This window comes from Acartia tonsa, chromosome 1 (genome assembly GCF_053477335.1).
Source record: "Acartia tonsa isolate MP-2025a chromosome 1, ASM5347733v1, whole genome shotgun sequence".
Taxonomy (NCBI): domain Eukaryota; kingdom Metazoa; phylum Arthropoda; class Copepoda; order Calanoida; family Acartiidae; genus Acartia; species Acartia tonsa.
Window position 1 is genome coordinate 9,288,548 of NC_137260.1, and position 21,478 is coordinate 9,310,025.

At 33.5% G+C, this 21,478-nt stretch overlaps 2 protein-coding genes across 2 annotated transcripts in view; one reads left to right on the top strand and one right to left on the bottom strand.

Annotated features, from left to right (window-relative positions):
• Positions 1-21,478, top strand: part of LOC145312473 (uncharacterized) — a 396,718-nt gene that overhangs the window by 360,451 nt on the left and 14,789 nt on the right. The gene's annotated exons all lie outside the window — the stretch shown is intronic.
• Positions 48-21,353, bottom strand: mei-9 (DNA repair endonuclease XPF mei-9). Its single transcript, XM_080151676.1, has 29 exons — positions 21,247-21,353; positions 20,773-20,836; positions 20,101-20,168; positions 19,785-19,850; positions 19,135-19,185; positions 18,483-18,560; positions 18,152-18,269; positions 17,635-17,654; positions 17,249-17,281; positions 16,668-16,713; positions 15,831-15,914; positions 12,127-12,218; positions 11,672-11,885; positions 11,155-11,283; positions 10,560-10,641; positions 10,026-10,081; positions 9,526-9,664; positions 8,574-8,670; positions 8,126-8,232; positions 6,974-7,046; positions 6,217-6,304; positions 5,035-5,097; positions 4,704-4,796; positions 3,905-4,017; positions 3,263-3,344; positions 2,097-2,219; positions 1,283-1,397; positions 894-967; positions 48-208 (listed from the first exon to the last, which is right to left on the bottom strand). Exons 1-29 carry the CDS (start codon positions 21,288-21,290, stop codon positions 50-52), a joined length of 2,571 nt encoding a protein of 856 aa, XP_080007802.1. The 5' UTR covers positions 21,291-21,353; the 3' UTR covers positions 48-49.

The following is a 21,478-nucleotide window of genomic DNA, read 5'->3' on the forward strand; positions in this document are numbered from 1 at the left end:
AAAATTAAATATCACAGAATCAAAATACATAAATTTAATTGAGAATATTTTAAGTCTTCTTTTTTGACTTGAATCTTGATTTGAAAACCGGTTTTTTGTTTTGTTTACTCTGGTTGGTACTGGTTTCAGGTACTTCAATTTTGTCATGGAGTGCAGTGTAGAGTTGGTGGGCGGCCTGGTGACTGCCCAGCATTTTAGCCAGGTCCTCCTGAAAACAAGGATTACAACATTAATAAAAGGAAAGCTTAACAAATCAGTGAAACAAACGAACAGAAAACAATTTCGAAAGCTGAGAAAAAAATAATGATGTTAGGTTTCTTATTCAATATTTCATTGAAATCGACGTATTGAAGTTATTAGACAGTTTATTAAGATGCTTCGCTTGTTTCATGGTGCCGTGAATAGTTAAAATAAAAATCATGTTAATAGGATGATAAAAAATGTCAAAATATCAAAAAAATCATCATGTTTAAATAATAAATTGGACTAAAATCAACTAATGAGGGGGAGGTAGGCTGTGCTAAAATTCCGTAAATATGTGAGTTTTAAGAATTTAAAATAGAAGTACAACACCAAAATTTGGCATGGCAGTTGCTTTAATGGTGTAAAACGTGGATATGTACTATATTCTACTATATTATATAAGAAATAAAGGTTTCTAAAAACATAAAGAAAGGCAAATAGTAATCAAGCCATCAAATTTTATGTCTTAATAATGTATTGTACAATACATATATAATATAATGTTTAGGTATTTATACTTTGCTAAATTCGAACCTTTAACATCCAATGTAAAATTGTTTGCTGATGATTAACTGTAAAATTGAAAAAAAAGATAATGACAGGACAGAAATACTGAATGTTCACTTTGTGTGTGAGGAAAATATGGATACCTCTGTATATTGAACTAAATCAAGCAGGTTTTCACAATTATTTAGGATACAGAAAATATTCTTTGTGGTGATACCTAAATAAGGTTCTACAGTAAGTTAATTGATTAGTCAAGGCTGGTTTGGACATAGTGACCTAAGGATTAAAATATGACCTCGCTCTTTTAGAATGGCAATTGAGTTTGCTTAATGCAATTAGCTTATGTTGATTCATGTAGAAATTTAAGTTGTTTAATTTAGACCCTATTGAAGCCTTTATGCTTGGACAAAAAATTATATAATTTTGTCATTTTGAAATAATTCTCACTTTTTGACTGAAATTCAAGGCCTCATGGTGAGAATTTTCACCTGAAAACTATTTTGCCTGTAAATAACATTCACAATTTTCCTACCTGGAAGTTTTGCCAAGAAATCTCTGACTTGAGGATTATATTTGTCAGAGTTGAAGTCATCAATGATGTCCACACCAAGAGTGGCTGCAGTCTTAGGGTCAGGCTGGTCCCGCCCCTAAGAAAATAGTGAATAATAATATAAAATGACAATATTTTTCATTTTGTCAGCATTTTCTAAAACAGTTTCTGCTCCCCTAGCATCTAAGAGCTTTGCATTTAAAGGGGTACGAAGGGGACAGAAAAAAAGCCTAAAAAGGACAACACTGAGCAGCTTAGAAGTTATTGAAATCTTAAGCTCCAGACAAAAAAATTAAAAACGTCACTAATTTATTTGATAGGATTGGTTATTATACCCAAAAAAGGTTTTCAGCAAATATTTTGGTAAGTCTGTAAGTTTACAGCTTCAGTATTTTTGGATGCTTTTACTATTATCTTTTGAAATGTGAATTCAAATGAGATTAAACCTCTATAAAAAAAAACGCTGATCTGTGATAATGTATTTGTTTAGGTGTAATGAAGATTCAACAAAGCTATCATAAACCAATCAATCAATCAATCAAGTAAAGTCATGTACAAAGTCAAACCATAGAGAAATCAAGATAAGAATAGTAACGGGAAATAACAGAGTAATCAAATTATCGATATGAACCAGTAATTACATAAGTCAAAGATAATGAAGATTCTACTATTATCAAGGTTGTTAAAGGTCATTTGCAAATCTATTAAAAAGCATAAGAAAATATAACATTGAGAATTAGTGAAGTTTACCTGTTTCAGAAGTCAAGCTTCTTATGATGCGAAGTGGTTTTCTTACCTGTTTGAGTTCATAGAAAAGTTCGGCAGTAGCATGTGGACTTGGGCTCCACAGAATTCTTAGTTTAGGGAAGTGTATGGTTAACAACTGTAACTTGGCCATTATGTCAGAATATTGAATATCCTAAAGATGAAAAATATTAATTTGGTTAGAACTACTTGAAAAAAAAAGCTTGGGCAGTATTTGACTAAAATAACGATGACTATAACATTTTTTTAAAGACTGCAAAAAATGCACCAGGTCAACAAACACTTTTCAGTTGGTTAAAGTAAACACATATTCCGAGAATACATCTTTAACAATACTGTTACAAATAGTAGACACGCTTTAATAGTTTAAAAGGGGGGAGGCGGCTGTACTACCTTTGTAACTAGATCTAAAACAGAAAGGAACTCAAAGAGTTACAGCATTTGTATTCGGCATTACAGTTGCTTTTAAGAAATGTTAGACTGTGTAGAAAAAAAAGTTTATCAAAGGGGGGGGTTTTTAATGCAACCATCTCGTAATCAGTGAGCAAATGGCACTTAGAATTCGAATTTCCATCTATAATTTTGCATGAGTAATCCTTGGTAGGTCTATTTTCCCTAAATCGAACAAAAAGTTGGAAAAGTAACGGCTAACGGCTGGCGGCTCAGCTATTTTGCCATTTTTTTGATATTTATACTGCAAATTAGTCACGAAACCTCTCTCAACATAATACTCTTTTCTACTCCAAAACGATGTCAAACGGTTCTAGACGGTAGCTGTTGGTACTAGAAGTTTTAAAATTGGTTATTGCTATCATTTAACATGAATTAAACCAAAAATATGTTTTATAAAGTCGATTCCTAGGTAATTGATGATGGATTTACCCTGAAAATAGGCAAAAAACGGCTGAGCCGCTAGCCGTTACTTTTACAACTTTTTGTTCGATTTAGGGAAAATAGACCTACCAAGGATTACTCATGCAAAAGTTCAGATCGAAATTCGAATTCTAAGTGTCATTTGCTCACTGATTACGAGATGGTTGCATTAAAAACCCCCCCCTTTGTTAAGTTCTTGTGTTTTAAGCCAACAAAAAGTTGCACATCCGGGTCCCCCATTTTTAAATATCTAGAGACTTCAGCCAAGGATAGGGACCCAACAACTGAAAATGTATTACATTTTACAATAAGGTTGCTAATTACCTTTGACAGATAATATTTTCCTTGGAAAGAAAAGGACCCCTTATCATCGAACTCTATCAATAACATTGGCCTCTCATAAAATCTAAATATAATAATAACAAAGTAGCGATGGATATAGGATATACGTGGATATATTGACAGGGGAAAATTTGTCGTCAATTTTGTTTGCTAATATGATATAATTTATTGGTTAGGTAATTAATCCAGTAGGAGGGGAGGGGGGTAAAGGGGGTGTATGAGAGGTAACGTTATTTTAGCCAAATGCAAGCATATTAAGTTGATTATGTAAAACAAGGATTACGTGAACATTCCAAAATTAAGGTAAAGTAATTTGAGTATGTTCATTTTATGGTTACATCCTATTATATAAAGTAGTTAGGTTTTATGTCTGTAGTTTAAGATTTCGATAGGTAGTTACTGAATGAACCGATTGAGTTCTACATTTTTGGGAAACTTCGTATTGGTCCCAGGAAGGTTTTAGGATATTTCTATTTTTCTTTCCTAGATGATAGTGGCTCAACCGCTAGTATTAGATAACGTTCTAAAATAACTTTTTTATATAAGTTAAACCCTTTTTCGGACTTATTTTAAATGAAATCCGTCAAGGGGGGAGAAAGTATTGTAGATTGAAAAGTTGATAACCTGGACATGCTGGTGGCCTGATTATATAATCTTCCGTTGTTAAGACTGCCAATTAAATCACTGACAGACTTTCTCTCAACACAAATCTCAGGTGTCAAGATGTAATCACCGACCTGTAACATTTAAATAAAATAAAAGAAATTTGTTTAGAATTGTTTAATGTTTTATAAATATAACATTTAATTGTATGCACGAACGAGACCAAGTGATTCTTAGCATCTTACAGCGTTAATCTTCAGTGACTTTTAGTGAATATACCTATACTAGGTTTATGTTTAATATTTGGTTTCTATATGAAATTTTTAAAAATGTTCAGCATTTTTTCGTTCATATCATCAAGTGCTTTGTTGAGTTCAAAGGACAAAATAAAATAACACGGCAAAAAATCATCAAATGCTGTAAATTGAAAAAGTACATTAATTAAACTGTTGTGTTTACAATATTACAAGTTACCAACTCTTTTTCTATATATTCATTTTTTATCGAAATAACACTTTTGAATCAAACCTTTTGAAACAACAGTTTGAACTCAACAAAACATTTGTCGATATTTTATCAAAAAATGCTTATAATTTCAACGTTTTTTCATATAAAACCACGAAAAATATTAAACATAAACCTAGTATATTCACTAAAAAAATACTAAGGATCAATGCTGGAAGGCGCTTAGAATCACTTGGTCTCACTCGTGCATAGTCCCATTTGATGTTTTGAAAAAAAAAAACAATATCGATATGAGGAAATATAATATAAGTAATAGGTATGGCATCCCTCCTTTCCTGGCATATATAAAACTTACCTCGAGGGTGATAGGATCTATGTCAATGCCTCGCTTGTGCAAGAGGCTCGGCAACTCGCTCCGAAACTCACGCATATCAACAATTACTTTTGACTGAAGACCAATACTTAAACTAAGTGTTTTTGGAATCTTTGTAATAGCATTTGACATCCCTTTTTTCAGTTTTACCTAAACAGCCTTAATTCTTGATAATTTATCTTGGAACTTAAAGTTCTATGTATATAAGTACACGAGTAAACTTTCACAATTGTTCTACTATGAAAATACAAATATTATGTATTATAGAGAACAGTCTCTATAAAAAAGTCAAATAGTTTTTAAGTATTAGTCCCTGTACTAAAGGCTTGTTCAGTCCACCTTTTCTGCTCGTAATATTTTGAGACTCGAGCAGTATCTAAACAAATATCTGAGTTGTCATACAAAATTTTGAGGATTAGGATTCAACAGTTTAAATTAGTCAATTAAGATAAAGTTCTCCGCTATTAAATCCTTAGTAGGTAATATTATTGACTAATGCATGAAATGTTGTAAAAGTACCTATCAAACACTTTAGATAAGTCCAAAAAGCATAAATATAATCTTAATTTTCAAATCTAAATTACAAGATGAATAAAGATATCTATTTTAAGTACATAAAAAGACACAAATAGTTACTCTTAAAAAATAATATGGTAATCTAATCATGGTCTAAAAAAAATATATTTCTTTCATATCACCATACTTAAAAATCAAAATAAGTCTTTAATTGTAATAAAGATATTCTAACTATGATGGTTTCTGAGGGTCACGTGACAACAGCTGGTGGTTTCTGAGGGTCACGTGACAGCTGATCATTTACTGAGAGTCATGCGACAGCTGGAATGATAAACTATTTTACCTGAGATGGTTACTGAGGGTCACGTGACAGTTGGTCATTATCAACTGTTTTACCTGAGATGGTTTCTGAGGGTCACGTGACAGCTGGTCATTATCAACTCTTTTACCTGAGATGGTTTTTGAGGGTCAGGCGACAGCTGGTCTTTATCAACTATTTTACCTGAGATGGTTTCTGAGTGTCACGTGACAGATGGTCGTTATCAGCTATTTTACCTGAGATGGTTTCTGAGGGTCACGTGAAAGATGGTCATTATCAACTATTTTACCTGAGATGGTTTTTGAGTGTCACGTGACAGCTGGTCATTATCAACCGTTTTACCTGAGATGGTTTCTGAGGGTCACGTGACAGCTGGTCATTATCAACCGTTTTACCTGAGATGGTTTCTGATGGTCACGTGACAGCTGGTCATTATCAACTGTTTTACCTGAGATGGTTTCTGAGGGTCACGTGACAGCTGGTCATTATCAACTGTTTTACCTGAGATGGTTTCTGAGGGTCACGTGACAGCTGGTCATTATCAACCGTTTTACCTGAGATGGTTTCTGATGGTCACGTGACAGCTGGTCATTATCAACTGTTTTACCTGAGATGGTTTCTGAGGGTCACGTGACAGCTGGTCATTATCAACTGTTTTACCTGAGATGGTTTCTGAGGGTCACGTGACAGCTGGTCATTATCAACAGTTTTGCCCTCTCTGTCCTCGGGTATAACCATTGTTGCTTTGTCCTTTGGGTTATTAGTTTAAATAAATATGAACATTTTTTATAATTATTCAGAGAAAAGATTAAATCAAAGAAGAATTGTTCGGTCATTTGTAAGCAATGTGTATATTACTAGCATCTAGGGACCCTCTAACTAAAGGGGTAAATTTACGGCCTACTTCAAGGCTTAATTACTCCGATCCTTGCTATGCAATTTTTAATATGATTATGTATATTTAATAATTAAATGTACCTATTGCATTAGTTAATAAATTCTATTCTATTCTACTTAAACTGGGAAAAACTAGCCTAAATCAATCCTAAGACTTAAATCTAATAAAAACAAAATAGCCTATAACCATCCCAGGTCCTATATGAATCTTTTAAGTAGATATCGAAATCTACAAACAAATAAAACCTTAATTCTTTAAATGATATTGATAGGATAGTTTAAATTAAATGCAGTTATATCATTAATGAAACTAACATGCACAACTAAATTCTTTTTAAAAAGATCTCCATCACTAAACCAATAATAACACAGTAACTTTACATATTAGATTATTTCAATTCCAATGAGAATCAACCTAAGAAACTATGCAAAAGACGTAATAAAGGAAGAATTTACCCCTTTTTATGTTAAGATTCAAATTAATTAATTCTACTAAAGGTCCATATCAATTAAACAATATTCCTTGATTAATTTTTCAAAAGCTTCTTTTTCTCTTCGGATAACTGTAAGATAAGCTTGCTCCTCTACCGACCCCTGGTTATCAGTTCAATGTTAGATAATATATTTTTTTATTTGAACGGGGCCATGTCTTTTTCTTTAGGTATAACAACTATTGTTCTTCCGTATCTTTAAAAAAGATTGGTTGCCAACCAAAAAACTTAAAGCTGCTTTTGTCTTCTGCATGTTAGATTAAATGGACTTGTCATTACTTTGATTATAATATACACCAGATTATCTTGGTCTCTATTTAAGTTATACTTATAGCTGGATAGACAAACGTTCGCCAAAATACACCCTCTTTATCCCATTTCTTAACCTTCTACTGGATGAATGAACTGAAAAATAAATGATGTATATTATCAACCTGAATTGACGAGCGTTTTTTTCCCCTGTCATTATATCCACATATATTATATATCTATTTTAATTTTGTTATCAACAATACGCAACATTCCTATTAGTGCAGTTACGGTTATGACTAGGGTAAGGAAATTCATCAATACGTAAAAGTACTTTAGATTAAAAGGTTTTGTGTTTAGCAGGGTTTCGGATCCGGATCTGGATCCGGATCCGGATCCGCAAGGATCCGCATATTTTTGAGTCCAAGGATCCGGATCCGGATCCGCAAAAAAATGCGGATCCGGATCCTTAGACTCCAAAAAATGCGGAAAAAAAGGAAAAATCTACCTAATTTTATATAAAATCTCAGACATTCTCTTGATGAGAGCCAATCTTTAAGGTTTAGGTTCAGACTTGAAAATTAAAAGTATTTTTGACTTCGAATTAAAGAATAAAATTTTTTTGAAAAATTTGGTGATTTTATTTTTATTGTCAAAGATCCGGATCCGGATCCAGTAGGATCCGGATCCGCATCCGGATCCGGATCCGGATCCGCACTGACCAAATTTTGAGGATCCGGATCCGGATCCGGATCCGCATAAAATCAATGCGGATCCGAAACCCTGGTGTTTAGGTAAGTTATTTTAATTTTTAATAGGCATAATTTCTAAATTTAAGCAGCTACCTGGTTTTCATTGTATTATTATTTCACCCAAATTCTGACTAGCAGTTCCTTATTTCATAATTTTTATAAAATAGCATTGCAACCATTCCTTGTACATAAGGAAGTAAACTCTAGTTTTAAGGTTTGGATTATTGGCTTGGTAAACTTCTATTTGACGAACAAAAGTTACATCTGAGTCATACAGCAATATAAACCTAAAAAAATTAATAGAAATGTATATTTTCTGACAAAGCTGAACTATTTCTTTTCCCCAATTAAAATACCTTAAGAAATACAGTGTTTAAACTTTTCAACTAATAGTTTTTAATCTAATGATTGGGTGATTTTATTTTTGAGTTTTACATCTCTTATGATCACTGGCTAAAAACTGGTTTTAATCTTATAATTGTACATTTTATATCCGCGGAAAGCTGTTTACAATACGACGAGAGAAATAATTCTTCCCGATATTTTCCATTCTCCCCTAGAGGCTGAGTAGAAGCATCTATTATCATTATATATTATTACACTTATCAGGGAAGCTTTGCGTAATTACCTGGGTTTAATATCGTGTAGCAAGGCTCTGTTTTCCAGATATGAGCCGGAGTCAAGACCACGAATCACAAGATTTATTTCACTTTCCTTATTCTCCCCTGAAAAGTACATTACTAATTTTTGACAAAAACTTAAATAAATCTCAAATTTACACAGAACAAAAGGTTAAACAGTTAGGGAGTTGAATCCATTTTTATAGAAGCAGAAATATAATCTATGATTATGGTTTGGACCCTCTAAAACTGTAATCTACCTTTCCACTTTCCCCTCTCTTGGTGAAGATATCTTCAACGCCGATACGATTTTTGAAATGTAAGATTCCACTTTCCCCTCTCTTGGTGAAGATATCTTCAACGCCGATACGATTTTTGAAATTTAAGATTCCACTTTTGCCTCTCTTGGTTAAGATATCTTCAACAAGAGAGACAAAAGTGGAATCTTATATTTCAAAAATCGTATCGGCGTTGAAGATATCTTCACCAAGAGAGGGGAAAGTGGAAGGGTAGATTACAGTTTTAGAGGGTCCAAACCATAATCATAGATTATATTTTTGCTTCTATAAAAATGGATTCAACTCCCTAACTGTTAAATTGTTTGTTTGTCTATGTTTCAATACTCATAAAATAATATTCTCAATCGATTTAGGATACAGCTATCTACATAAACATTCGAATATCAAGACTATGTATATGTTATTACTTTGATCTTACACCAAATTTTCATGTACTCTAATAAAGTAAATCACGCAGCGGACTAAAATAATGATTCCCCCCTTCCACCCGCATTACCCCATCCCCTCCCCTCCTACTCGCCAATAAACTAGTTCTATGTTAGCAAGCTAAATTGACGGTAATTTTTCCTTTGTCATAGACTCATAATATCAACGTATATTCTACGTGCATTATTAAGACAGTCCCATAATAAAGTAGCAAAAACGCGGCTTACAAAAATACCTGAAATGGAGTCTTTGCCGACAATTCTGACGGTGTTATTCTTGACAGGCGGCGCAGCCGAGCTGTTCTTCCCCTGTCCTTTGTTCTTCACTTCTTTTTGCTTTCCCTCTTCCCGTCTACCATACTTCTCTCCCAATACCTGATGAATTGATATAAATCCCCAATGATGATACACAAAATTACCCCTTCATTAGATTACAATTAGTGATTGAAACGTTTGGACACTCAACTTAATGATCCTAACAATCAGAATTTAATAAAGTCCCCAAAGCTATTTAGCCAGCGAATAAGAAAATGTTATTATAAAACTTTGAGGACTAGTTTAATAAACAGCCCAATGTCCCCTCCCTTCCTGGCAAGTCTGCGAGTCTAAATTAATTATGTCCAAACTTTTCAACCATCGTTTTCACCTAGAGCAATGGTAATTTTAATTAAAGACTAGCAGTAATCCTTATGAATGGTGTAAAGTCGATAGGACGATTTTAATGTGCTTAGATTACCTTGTTAAACATTCTATTGAGAAGGGCCTTCGCTCCAATTTCTAGATAGTCTTGCACCTATGTTCGATACTTAAACATTTATTCTTTCTTTTTAAAGATTATATTTGACAGACTGATACTTAAATAAAAATATTCTCTTAATTTACAGAGAGTCTTGTTACTAGTCTTTACCCTAATACTCATAAAACCATCTATTCTTTACGTTTATCAAGTAAAAATATTGAATAGCATAAATTATAAACTTAAAGGAAAATTGATGAAGTATATATTTTTCATATACGTACCAACTCAACAACGTCAATATTCCTAAAATTTATACTTTAAAAGTACATAGCAGAAAATAATAGGTACTATATTCGAATGTAGTTCATAAAAAAATACCTCTATTAACGAAAAATCGTCTCAATTTATCTACTTAGTTGTCAAAAAGTCTGCAAAAAGTTATCACAATTAATTTTATGACTGTTTCATTTTGCAATTGTCAACTTTTAAGGATTAGACACTTTAGCATGCATCTATAATTTAAGTACCATTCCTGTCCGGCTGTTCGATCATCTTTAGTTATTATCAGAACAGTGTCTTTGCTTCCATCTGTTGCATACTCTTTCACTTCAGCCTATAATAAATATATTTGTATCCATATATAAAGCAACAATGTTAATTTAACAATGAATTTGAACATGTTTGTATCAAAACTTATGCCTTTTTAAAAGGAAAAAAAGATTACTGTCCATTCGCCTAGGAAAATATGACCCGATAAAAATCAAAATATGCCAATTTAAAAAAAAAGTGTAACAAACACAGACAAATTTTATGGAGACACCTGTTTTAGAGGTCCTTAGAGCAATACCTAACAAATTTTTAGGTAGTGTAAAAGGTTAAAAGTATATATAAAAGTAAACACCATAATAAATCTAATTTAAAAATGCTTATTATAAATCATAGACCATCTGCAAGCGTAAAACATTAGTTCTTTCAGAAGGGGATATATCAACTTAGATTCATACTATTTGGCCTCCGAAATTTCCTTCATCCAAGATCAATCATATACATATTAGATTTTAAGAAACTAAAGTGATGAAATTAAATAAGGAGGCAAAATATTGTTTTCCTGATCAAATGTTCTAACCTTAATTTCGTCCAGTATTTCAGAGACAATTGTCCATTTTGGATTTTCTTCAATGTCACTTTTCTCTTTGTTATTTTCTGTCCTTGCCTGTTTGGGCTTGCTAGGTTCAATGCTTGCGAAAACTCTTTCCTAAATGAAAGTACATAATGAATAATGACGTTTATAATCATATGAAAATATTAGGTATCCTAATCATAAAAATATGTGGTTTAAAAATGGATTTATTATTACTTGGATCTTGCATCAGATTATTACGTGCTATAATAAAGAGAAATTCGTAGCTGAATAAAATAACGATACCCCCATCCATCACAGATTAAGTTCTCCATTTTAGGGAAGTTTCACATAGGCTCGTGATGGTTTTTGGCTATTTTTTGTTCATCCCTGACCATTTGAATACAGAATCCCTAGATGCTTGGGGCGCAACAGCTAGCAACTAATACTTAAGACATTTAATTCTAACTGTTATCTGACTATGATAGTTTTAGCATAGAGAGGGGTTAAAGAAATCATTTACCTTAGAAGCTAAAAACAAAGTTTCGGCCGAGTCGAGCAGCACCCATCCACTAGAGCTATTAATCGCCATCTCCGCTGTGCGCAATGCCGCTATCAGATTATAGAATGTGATGCAGTCGTACTGGGTCAGGTACACAAGAAGGTTGCGCAAAGTCTTCAGATCTTGGATAAGTTGGCGGGTTTTTCCCGATAATTGATGCCATATTGGATTTAACTCCTGTTTTTTATACTTATATTTTATTTGAAATAAACATCTTAATTGACATTGCATATATCACAAGAAAATGATTTTTAAATCAAAAATGAAATTATTTCAAAAACCTTTATGCCTTATAAATGTAGTTTTTAAACCATAAATCAGAAAAAAATATGCGGTTCACTGAATTCAAGTTCATATGCATTTCGTGCAATTCTTTCTTTATTATTTTTCGAATATTAAAAAATTTAAGTATTTTTTCCTGTTGTAATATTTTGTGAAAAGATTTTGATATTGTATTTTCAACAGTCAGCACTTCTGTCAATAGATGTGGATTTAATCTTTTTACCTCCTGAAAAAAAAGTTTTAAAAGGGGCGGTATATGCAAGCAGGGATCTAAGGGATAAGACAATGAATGATAAAATAGTGTAGATTCCCAATAATGGTAAACAAAGTTAACCCTTCTGTAGATTAAAATCAGTGGTTGAAACGTTTGGACACTCAAGTTAATGAACCAACCAACCAAAAGTCCACAAAGTTTTTAAGCCAACGAATATGAAAACTTTATTATGAAACTTTAGGGACTAGTGTAAAAAAAAGCTCAATGTCCCCGCCCTCCCTGATATGCCAGATATTTTATCAATTTTGCACATGAAGTTCTAGTGTCTTAACATTTTAGAACACTGCAAATTTCTATTTGTAATTTCCTTTTTTAAAGAGTTTTTCAATTTGTTGTAGTCGAATTGACACTGAAAGTATCAATCCCCTTTTTTACCCTTTTTTTGTAGTTAAACATCTGACTGCATTATTTGCTCTTATTTGGCATATATGTGTTATTATATTATATGTTTTGTATGAACACTGTCATATTAATTTACCCTTTTTCAAATAAGCTCAAACTAGATTTTGTGTTTAGATTCTGGTTTTTACAACCCTTTCTTTTTCAAAGTTTAAAAAGTACAAAGGGGGGGGGGAAAATGTGGTGACTCGTGCCACGACATACCAGCAATTTTATTTTGGGTGCTACTCCCTTAGTTTTAGAGATAATTGGGTGAAATCTTTTGGGCTGGGTCACTAATTACCCCAACTAGAGGTATCTTTCAAAAAAAACGGCGGCGGGTCCGCCGCTCCCGCCGTTCGCCGCCATTTTCCGCCGCCGCCAAAAAAAAATTTTTTATTGCATTTCTCGCCGAATTAGGCAATTTGGAATCATTTGAGACCATGTTATTTTTTTCAAAAATTTTTCCCCTTATAACCAACCCTGCGGGGGGACTTAGTCATTTTTTTTCAAATTCTCGTTTATCAAGGTATATCTTAAATTCAGTGCCTCTCCTGAGCTTTTAAAGATATTGAGACAAAACCTTTTGAGGTAGATCAGTAAAAAATATTTGAATAAAAAAATGGCGGCGATACCGCCGCTCCCGCCGTCCACCGCCATTTTCCGCCGCCGCCGCCAAAAATATTTTTATTGCATTTCTCGCCGAATTAGGCAATTTGGAATCATTTGAGACCATGTTATTTTTTTCAAAAATTTTTCCCCTTATAACCAACCCTGCAGTGGGACTTAGTCATTTTTTTCAAATTCTCGTTTATTAAGGTATATCTTAAATTCAGTGCCTCTCCTAAGCTTTTAAAGATATTGAGACAAAACCTTTTGAGGTAAATCAGTAAAAAATATTTGAATAAAAAATGGCGGCGGTACCGCCGCTCCCGCCGTCCACCGCCATTTTCCGCCGCCAAAATTTTTTTTATTGCATTTCTCGCCGAATTAGGCAATTTGGAATCATTTGAGACCATGTTATTTTTTTCAAAAATTTTTCCCCTTATAACCAACCCTGCAGGGGGACTCTTAAGGTATATCTTAAATTCAGTGCCTCTCCTAAGCTTTTAAAGATATTGAAACAAAATCTTTTGAGGTAGATCAGCAAAAAAATATTTGAATAAAAAATGGCGGCGATACCCCCGCCATCCACCGCCATTTTCCGCCGCCCACAGGACGGCTTGTAAGGGGAAAAATTTTTGAAAAAAATAATATGGTCTCAAATGATTCCAAATTGCCTAATTCGGCGAGAAATGCAATAAAAAAATTTTGGCGGCGGCGGCGGAAAATGGCGGTGGACGGAGGGAGCGGCGGTACTGCCGCCATTTTTTATTCAAATATTTTTTACTGATTTACCTCAAAAGGTTTTGTCTCAATATCTTTAAAAGCTTAGGAGAGGCACTGAATTTAAGATATACCTTAATAAACGAGAATTTGAAAAAAATGACTAAGTCCCCCTGCAGGGTTGGTTATAAGGGGAAAAATTTTTGAAAAAAATAACATGGTCTCAAATGATTCCAAATTGCCTAATTCGGCGAGAAATGCAATAAAAAAAATTTTGGCGGCGGCGGCGGAAAATGGCGGTGGACGGCGGGAGCGGCGGTATCGCCGCCATTTTTTATTCAAATATTTTTTACTGATCTACCTCAAAAGGTTTTGTCTCAATATCTTTAAAAGCTCAGGAGAGGCACTGAATTTAAGATATACCTTGATAAACGAGAATTTGAAAAAAAAATGACTAAGTCCCCCGCAGGGTTGGTTATAAGGAGAAAAATTTTTGAAAAAAATAACATGGTCTCAAATGATTCCAAATTGCCTAATTCGGCGAGAAATGCATTAAAAAAATTTTTTTTGGCGGCGGCGGAAAATGGCGGCGAACGGCGGGAGCGGCGGACCCGTCGCCGTTTTTTTTGAAAGATACCTCTAGTTGGGGTAATTAGTGACCCAGCCCAAAAGATTTCACCCAATTATCTCTAAAACTAAGGGAGTAGCACCCAAAATAAAATTGCTGGTATGTCGTGGCACGAGTCACCACATTTTCCCCCCCCCCCTTTTCTTGTTTCTTCAAACTTGTTTTGTTCCAACTCATCTGTACTTGACTACCCCCCCCCCTCTCTCTCTATGACATTGTAAAATTACTTTTCAATATTATTTCATTCAATTGTTCAGTTGTCTCTTAACAATTAATGTATCAACTTCAAATAATTCAGTGATTTTAGTTTAATTCTCTTTATTTAAGTTAATATTAATTTATTTATAAATAATTCAAAGTTTACTTTACTTTCATTTTGTTTCTTCTTTTAAAGTAAAAGCAAATATTTTCTTTTTATTTAAGAGTCAACTATGTGTTTCAGATCTTTGTTAGTTATGTTCTAGTTATGCTTTACTTGTGATCCTAAAGGACAAAGCTATGGTGACGTCCCCGGAGTATCAACCCTTTTTGATGGTCTTTCCTTTGGCTAATCTGGCCTCTTTCTGGTCTAATGCCATAACCTTCATGAGGAATTCGATACTTAAGATCCTATGCTTTGTGCCTTTCAACCCATGATGTCTGAAGTAAGAAACTTTTTATAAGAAACTTCTATAAGAGTTTTAGTAATCTAGTCAATTTAATTTTTAATTGTAAAATTTAAATGATTTTAGTTTTTTAAATTTAATTCTTAAATTTTTCATTTTTTATATATAATTTACCTTTTACTAATTGTAATGTTTTTTTAGGTAAATTATATTACCGTTCAAATAACGTGTAATGATTTTGCAGAAAAGATGTCTTCCATTTTCATCCCACAGATAGCTGTTTCAAGTTCCTTCCCCCCCCCCCCCTTTGTAGTTCAAAATACTGGCCCTCTTTACTCTGGCCTAGTACACAATTATCTTAATGGCATAAAGATTGAGAGAATTATTCTTCTTTACATCCTCTTTATTTGATTATTCATTTAGAATTTTGTTAAATATTAGTCATTTCTCGCAACGTATTATAAACAGATTTCCGCGGATATAGAATGTACAATTATAAGATTAAAACCAGTTTTTATATTCGTGGAAAATTGGATATAATACGATGCTAGACATAGTTTTTTTGTATGGATGAGAATCGGTTCTAATCCACTGGATTCGAATAAATACGAGAAAAGCATATCAAACCTTAACTGTGAAGCTAATAATTTCCAAGACAGCTGTTTGTATTTCCTTCATCTTTGTGGTTAATTGTAGATGCAGTTCAACAACCTTAAAAATAGTGAAAACTATATCATATATGCCAACAAAATCATAAATAACTATTTTACTAGCTGCACTGGCAATAAGTTTTGATGTTAAGGTTTGGCATTTTCATTGGTTCCAGGACAAAAGCAGAATTGACAAACGTCGTAGTGGACAAACGCAGGAGTTTTAAAATACTAAGTATTTCTATACATGTTTAGTAAAGATATGTCTCTCACAACTGTATTATTTATGTGCTTTCAACCTTAACAAAGTATTTAAAACTTAAATTTGATATTGAAATACAAATACACTACAGGGATAAAGGGATAAGACAATGGCCATTCAATTGATGTACATTGTACATCCCTTATGATGATCCACAAAATTAACCCTTCTGTAGATTAAAACTAGTGGTTAAAACGTTTTGTTACTCAACATAATGAACCCACCAATAAAAATTAAATGAAAGTCCCCAAAGTTGTTCACTGGTTCCCTCCAATTCCATGAACACTTAAACGATAATGCATATATTATTTTTTTGGGTTGTAATTGTAAATTGTCACAAAAAACATATTAAAGTAATCATGTGATAAAAAAAATAGAGGAAAATAAGCTCTTTATTGTCAAAATTATTATTATTGCTTTTCAAAAGTGCGTTCTTAATGCCTAGGTAGGTACTAATGATATTTTCTCTCTATTTTCTTAATTTTTTGGTTACCTACTCTTAATTCTTCGGTATTTAAAATTGGTGTATTTAATAGTAATCAAAGTGCTTACCTCAGGTTGAGCAACCTCCAAACTTGTGGCGACAGTTTTCTGAAACCTAGCCGCATATGTAACTATAGAAAAAAAACAGGGATATAAAAGGATAAGACAATAGACGATAAATTGATATGCATCCTTAATGATGATGCAAAAAAATAACCTTTCTGTAGATTAAAATAAGTAGCTGAAACGTTTTACACTCATTTTAATGAATCAACCACTCAAAATTCACCAAAGTCCCCAAAGTTATTAAGCCAACAAATACGAAAACGTTATTTTAAAGCTTTGGGAACTAGTGTAAAAAACAGCCCATTGTCTCCTCTCTCTCTGAAAATTACCAGATATTTTATTATACTACTTACGTTAATAGGTATAAAATCATGTTTCAAGAGATTTACGTTACTACAATGGTCCTCATTTATTGGTCACTTCATTCATCTAGAAGAATGGGAGGGGATGCAATGGGGTGTAGATGGGGGGTATCGTTATTTTAGTAAATGAAAATCTGATGCAACATCCAAGTAATGACAAATATTGATTGGTATAAAATTGAGAAATAGCTACCCGCTCTTTATCTATAGTTATCTATGAACCTGGGCCATAAGTGAAGGTGACGGATGAACAAAGGGGGGGGGCGAAAGTGACACTTTTTGAAACCAAAACTAAAAGTCAAAGGAACTCAACTAAAAAAAGAGTTACAGGTCTGACATTTTGCATGGCAGTTGCTTTATAGGGGTACAATATGGAACTGTGAAGAAGCGGCGGCGCAACCGCCAAAAACCGCCGAGAAAAGGCAAAAAATATTTCGGCGGGAAACGGCGGTTTTCGGCGGTTGCGCCGCTGTTTCTTCACAGTTCCATATTGTACCCCTATAAAGCAACTGCCATGCAAAATCTCAGACCTGTAACTCTTTTTTTAGTTGAGTTCCTTTGTTAACTTTTAGTTTTGGTTTCAAAAAGTGTCACTTTCGCCCCCCCCCTTTTTCATCACTCGTTCCACCTATAAAAGGATATCTATAATACAAAGTAGCTTGATGTCTGTCCGTCCGCCTGAAGCTTAAGATCTCAGTAAACCACTGAACCGATCGGATTCTACTCTTCAGGGTATATAGCTATTGGTCCAGTGGTGGTTTTAAGCTATTTTCTTGGGGGGTGGGACACCCCCCCCCCCAAATGAAAATTTCCCCCTCATTTTTTTTGATAATGCATATGATAAAGATGAAGATCAACTACATGTACTACATTTTTTTAATTACCTCTTGAGGCCCCTAGAGGCTAGGGGCGAAGCAGCTAGTTTCAATATATGACAGCAAATATGACACTTAAGATCTCATAAACGACAGGGTGGATTTGGCAACGCTTTACAGCAGTGAGACAAACGAACATTAACAGAGTGTCAAAACTGAATAAGCAGAATATGACTGTATAAGTCGAAAAAAAAATTGTAAGTAAATTTGTTGCAAAACTGCTTCGCTTTTTTAACAAAATGCGCCAAACCTGACAGAAACCAGCAGAAAATGAGACAGGTGAAGCTGAGAAGGCCTTGATAAACCCTTCCTTGTTCTTCTGTCTGTATAGCCGCAGGATGAAACTGTCCTGTGCAGAATCCATGATCCTAAAAATATTTTCTAATCTAAAAACCATGAAAAAAACCTTAAATGAAGAAAGTATTTTATAACCTATGGCAAATAAGAAAATTACACACAACTGTTTAACGCTTATTTCTTTTTCTGGTTCTGTCAGCCTTAATAAAACAAAATCGGTCTGTAAAGGATATATACTGACAGAAAAGTGATTATTTAGTAGCTTCGCTACGGGAAGTACCTACCTATGTGCTTTGGTGACAATAATTCCAGTGATAAGACTGATAGGTATTCTTTCCATTAACATATCCACCACCAAAATTCTGATTATATAATAAATATACATTCATCAGTAATTATATCAAGAATAGAGTTAAAAAATAGAGGTGGAGGGGGTTAAATAACTATAAAACAGCAGGTATATCAACATTAGAGGGGGAAGGGGTTAAATAACTGTATGTCCCCACCCAGTGAACTCAGTGCCGACTTTCAATTAGGTTTTTAAATTTCAGCCAATAACGTCGTGAATATTAGCACAGCTAAGTCACTATAAAAGAGCAGAAAGCAGTTTGCTAGCAGACAAAAAAGGACCCCAAGAAAGGGGCCAGGTAGTTGTCTGGGTTTTACATTTATCATATCAACTCGACAATTATCTTAGTAAATATACCATCCAAATTTACGTACAACTTTGAAGAGAGATGGGTTAAGATCTGAAACTTTCAACTTTGATATTAAAAGGGGGAAAGAGAGTGGACAATGGGCTGTTTATTGCACTAGTCCCCAAAATTTTATAATAAGTCTTTCTTATTCGTTGGGGACTTCATTGAATTTTGATTAGTTAGCTCATAAAGTTGAGTGTTTAAACGTTTCAACCACTAATTATTATTATTATCATTCCTTGTAGTTATATAGAGAACTCCACCCTCTCTGTAAACTCGTTCTCTCTCTCCTGTCAAGGTATTCAGTTTTTAATAAAAAATTATTCAAATTATCAAGAAAGGCTGAAAAGTTGGATTTTTATAGGAAAATTGTAAAAGATTATTTGCCTTGCATGCAAAAAATCTTTGTCATCATTTTACAAATCCTCTTAATTAGTTCTGAACATCTTCTAAATGTTGTTGTATCATTTTAGATTAAAATGTATGAATGTATGATGGGGGGGGGGCGGGGGGGAGGGCTGACGGGTGGCATTTATGCAAATGTTGAAGAAAGGATGTGAAATTTTTTAATACGATGCGATAAATTACTAAGGGGGAGGTATGTTGTGCTAAAATTCCGTAAAGGTGTGAGTCTTTAGGCTTAAAAACAGTAGTAGAACGCTAACATTTTTGTTAACTTAAAAAAATATTTTGTCTATAGTTCTTTTCAATAAGGAATACACATATTTAGTGAATATTATCGTTCTACTACTGTTTTTAAGCCTTAAAACTCACACCTTTACGGAATTTTAGCACAACCTACCTCCCCCTTTGTCATTTTTACCACTTAAGTTACTTTTGCCTTTGCCAGAAAATAAATAGTTTGCATTTAAGTAAAAACTTGTCATCCCTGTGGAAACATCAGTGGTGATCTTTTTGGGTGGGTAGGTACACCCATCTTTCTCTAGCTCACCCCTAGGATAATCAAGAATATAGGAATAAGACAACTAAGGTGGGTTCTTTAAAAAAAAAGTATCACTGAACCTCCTACGGTATCTAAATCAGCAAAATTATTTTTGAAAATATTTTTTCTTTCTTTCTAAAATTAAATTAAAAAGTTAGCCATAGAGGCTATACAAAAGTGTCTCAGCCAACTCCATGACAACTGAAGTCAAAACCCTAAGAAACTATGGCTAATCAATCGATCAATAAATCAAAACCAAACCTGAAATATTGTTCCTCAGTATCACTGCAGCCGAGCATCAAAACTAAGTTCCCCGGATCACAATACACCTAAATACAATGGTGATGACTGATCTGGACGGTACACAAAAAATTAAAACTGGTTTACAGATATGGTTCTCCTTCACATTGAACCTGCCTAGATTTCAAGTGAAGGTTTTTTTTCTATTTTGGGGAAAGATATCTGCACCCCCCCCCCCCTCCTAAGAGAAATCAGCCCACAGAGGCTTCTAAGGGCATAACCGACTTTAAAATAGGAGAACTCTAAAATTTGGCATTGCAGTTGCTTTAGTGGGGTATAACGTGGATTTGTGATTTTTTTTTTGTAGAGTTGGGACATATTTTTAATATTAAAATAAAAAAATACTTTATTAGAAAGTAATAAGTTGGTCTTAAAAGATTTAAATTTGTGTATTTTAGCGATAAAAAGCAAAACAAAATGCCGATAAATAGTAAATACCGAATTTCGGCAGCAGCGGTCGTTTTGCCGCCGTTTCTTCACAGTTCTATATTGTACCATTTTATGGCAACAGCTATACAAAATTAATGAGTTCTACTCCTATCTTAAAGTCTTAAAATACACGTCCTTTACAGAATTATGCGAGAGCTAGCGCTCCCTTAATAAAATGGTAGGTTGGTATGATTAAGAACTAACCTTAAGCATGTTAAGAATAACCTTCTCCATGGAGAGTCCTTTGGCGGCAATAGTGAGGCCATCCTCCTGCATTAGAGCATTTTTTTCCAGCTTTTTTGAAATTCAAGTAGCGTAGTTGCAATTATTATGCCTTTTGGTGAAAAAACACTTGTGTAAAAATTTTAACCATTTTGGACAAGTATTATGCCCAGTAATTTCACTTTGAAATTTTAAGGCCCCCCTAATGGGGGTCAAAAAATCATTGCATCAGAACTATGACTTTATGGTGCTCCCTCAATAGGCCTTGAGGAGTAGAATCAGAAATAATAAAAATTTTCAAAATATCTCGTTCCTAGTCTGAGAAAATCTTTAAAAACCTCTAAAAATTGGCCAATTTTCAAAACATCCTCAAAATAGCGTTTTTTAGAGGTACTTAAAGATTTTTTCAGGCAACTGCACTACTTGAATTTCAAAAAAAGCTGAAAAAATGCTCTATCCTGCATGCTGGACAAGAACATCTCATTCTCGTACTCCAACATTTCACAAACTTAAAACTTTCATCAAACAATTTAAAAATTCCTTATTATCATTTTAGTTTCTGAAAAAAATATAAAAGTATAAAAATAGAAATATGAATATTAAACAAAAAGAAAGTAATAAAATATGTTGCTCAAAGGCATAAAAATACTTTCAGGTTTACATTGATTTTTTTAAAAATATTTAAAAC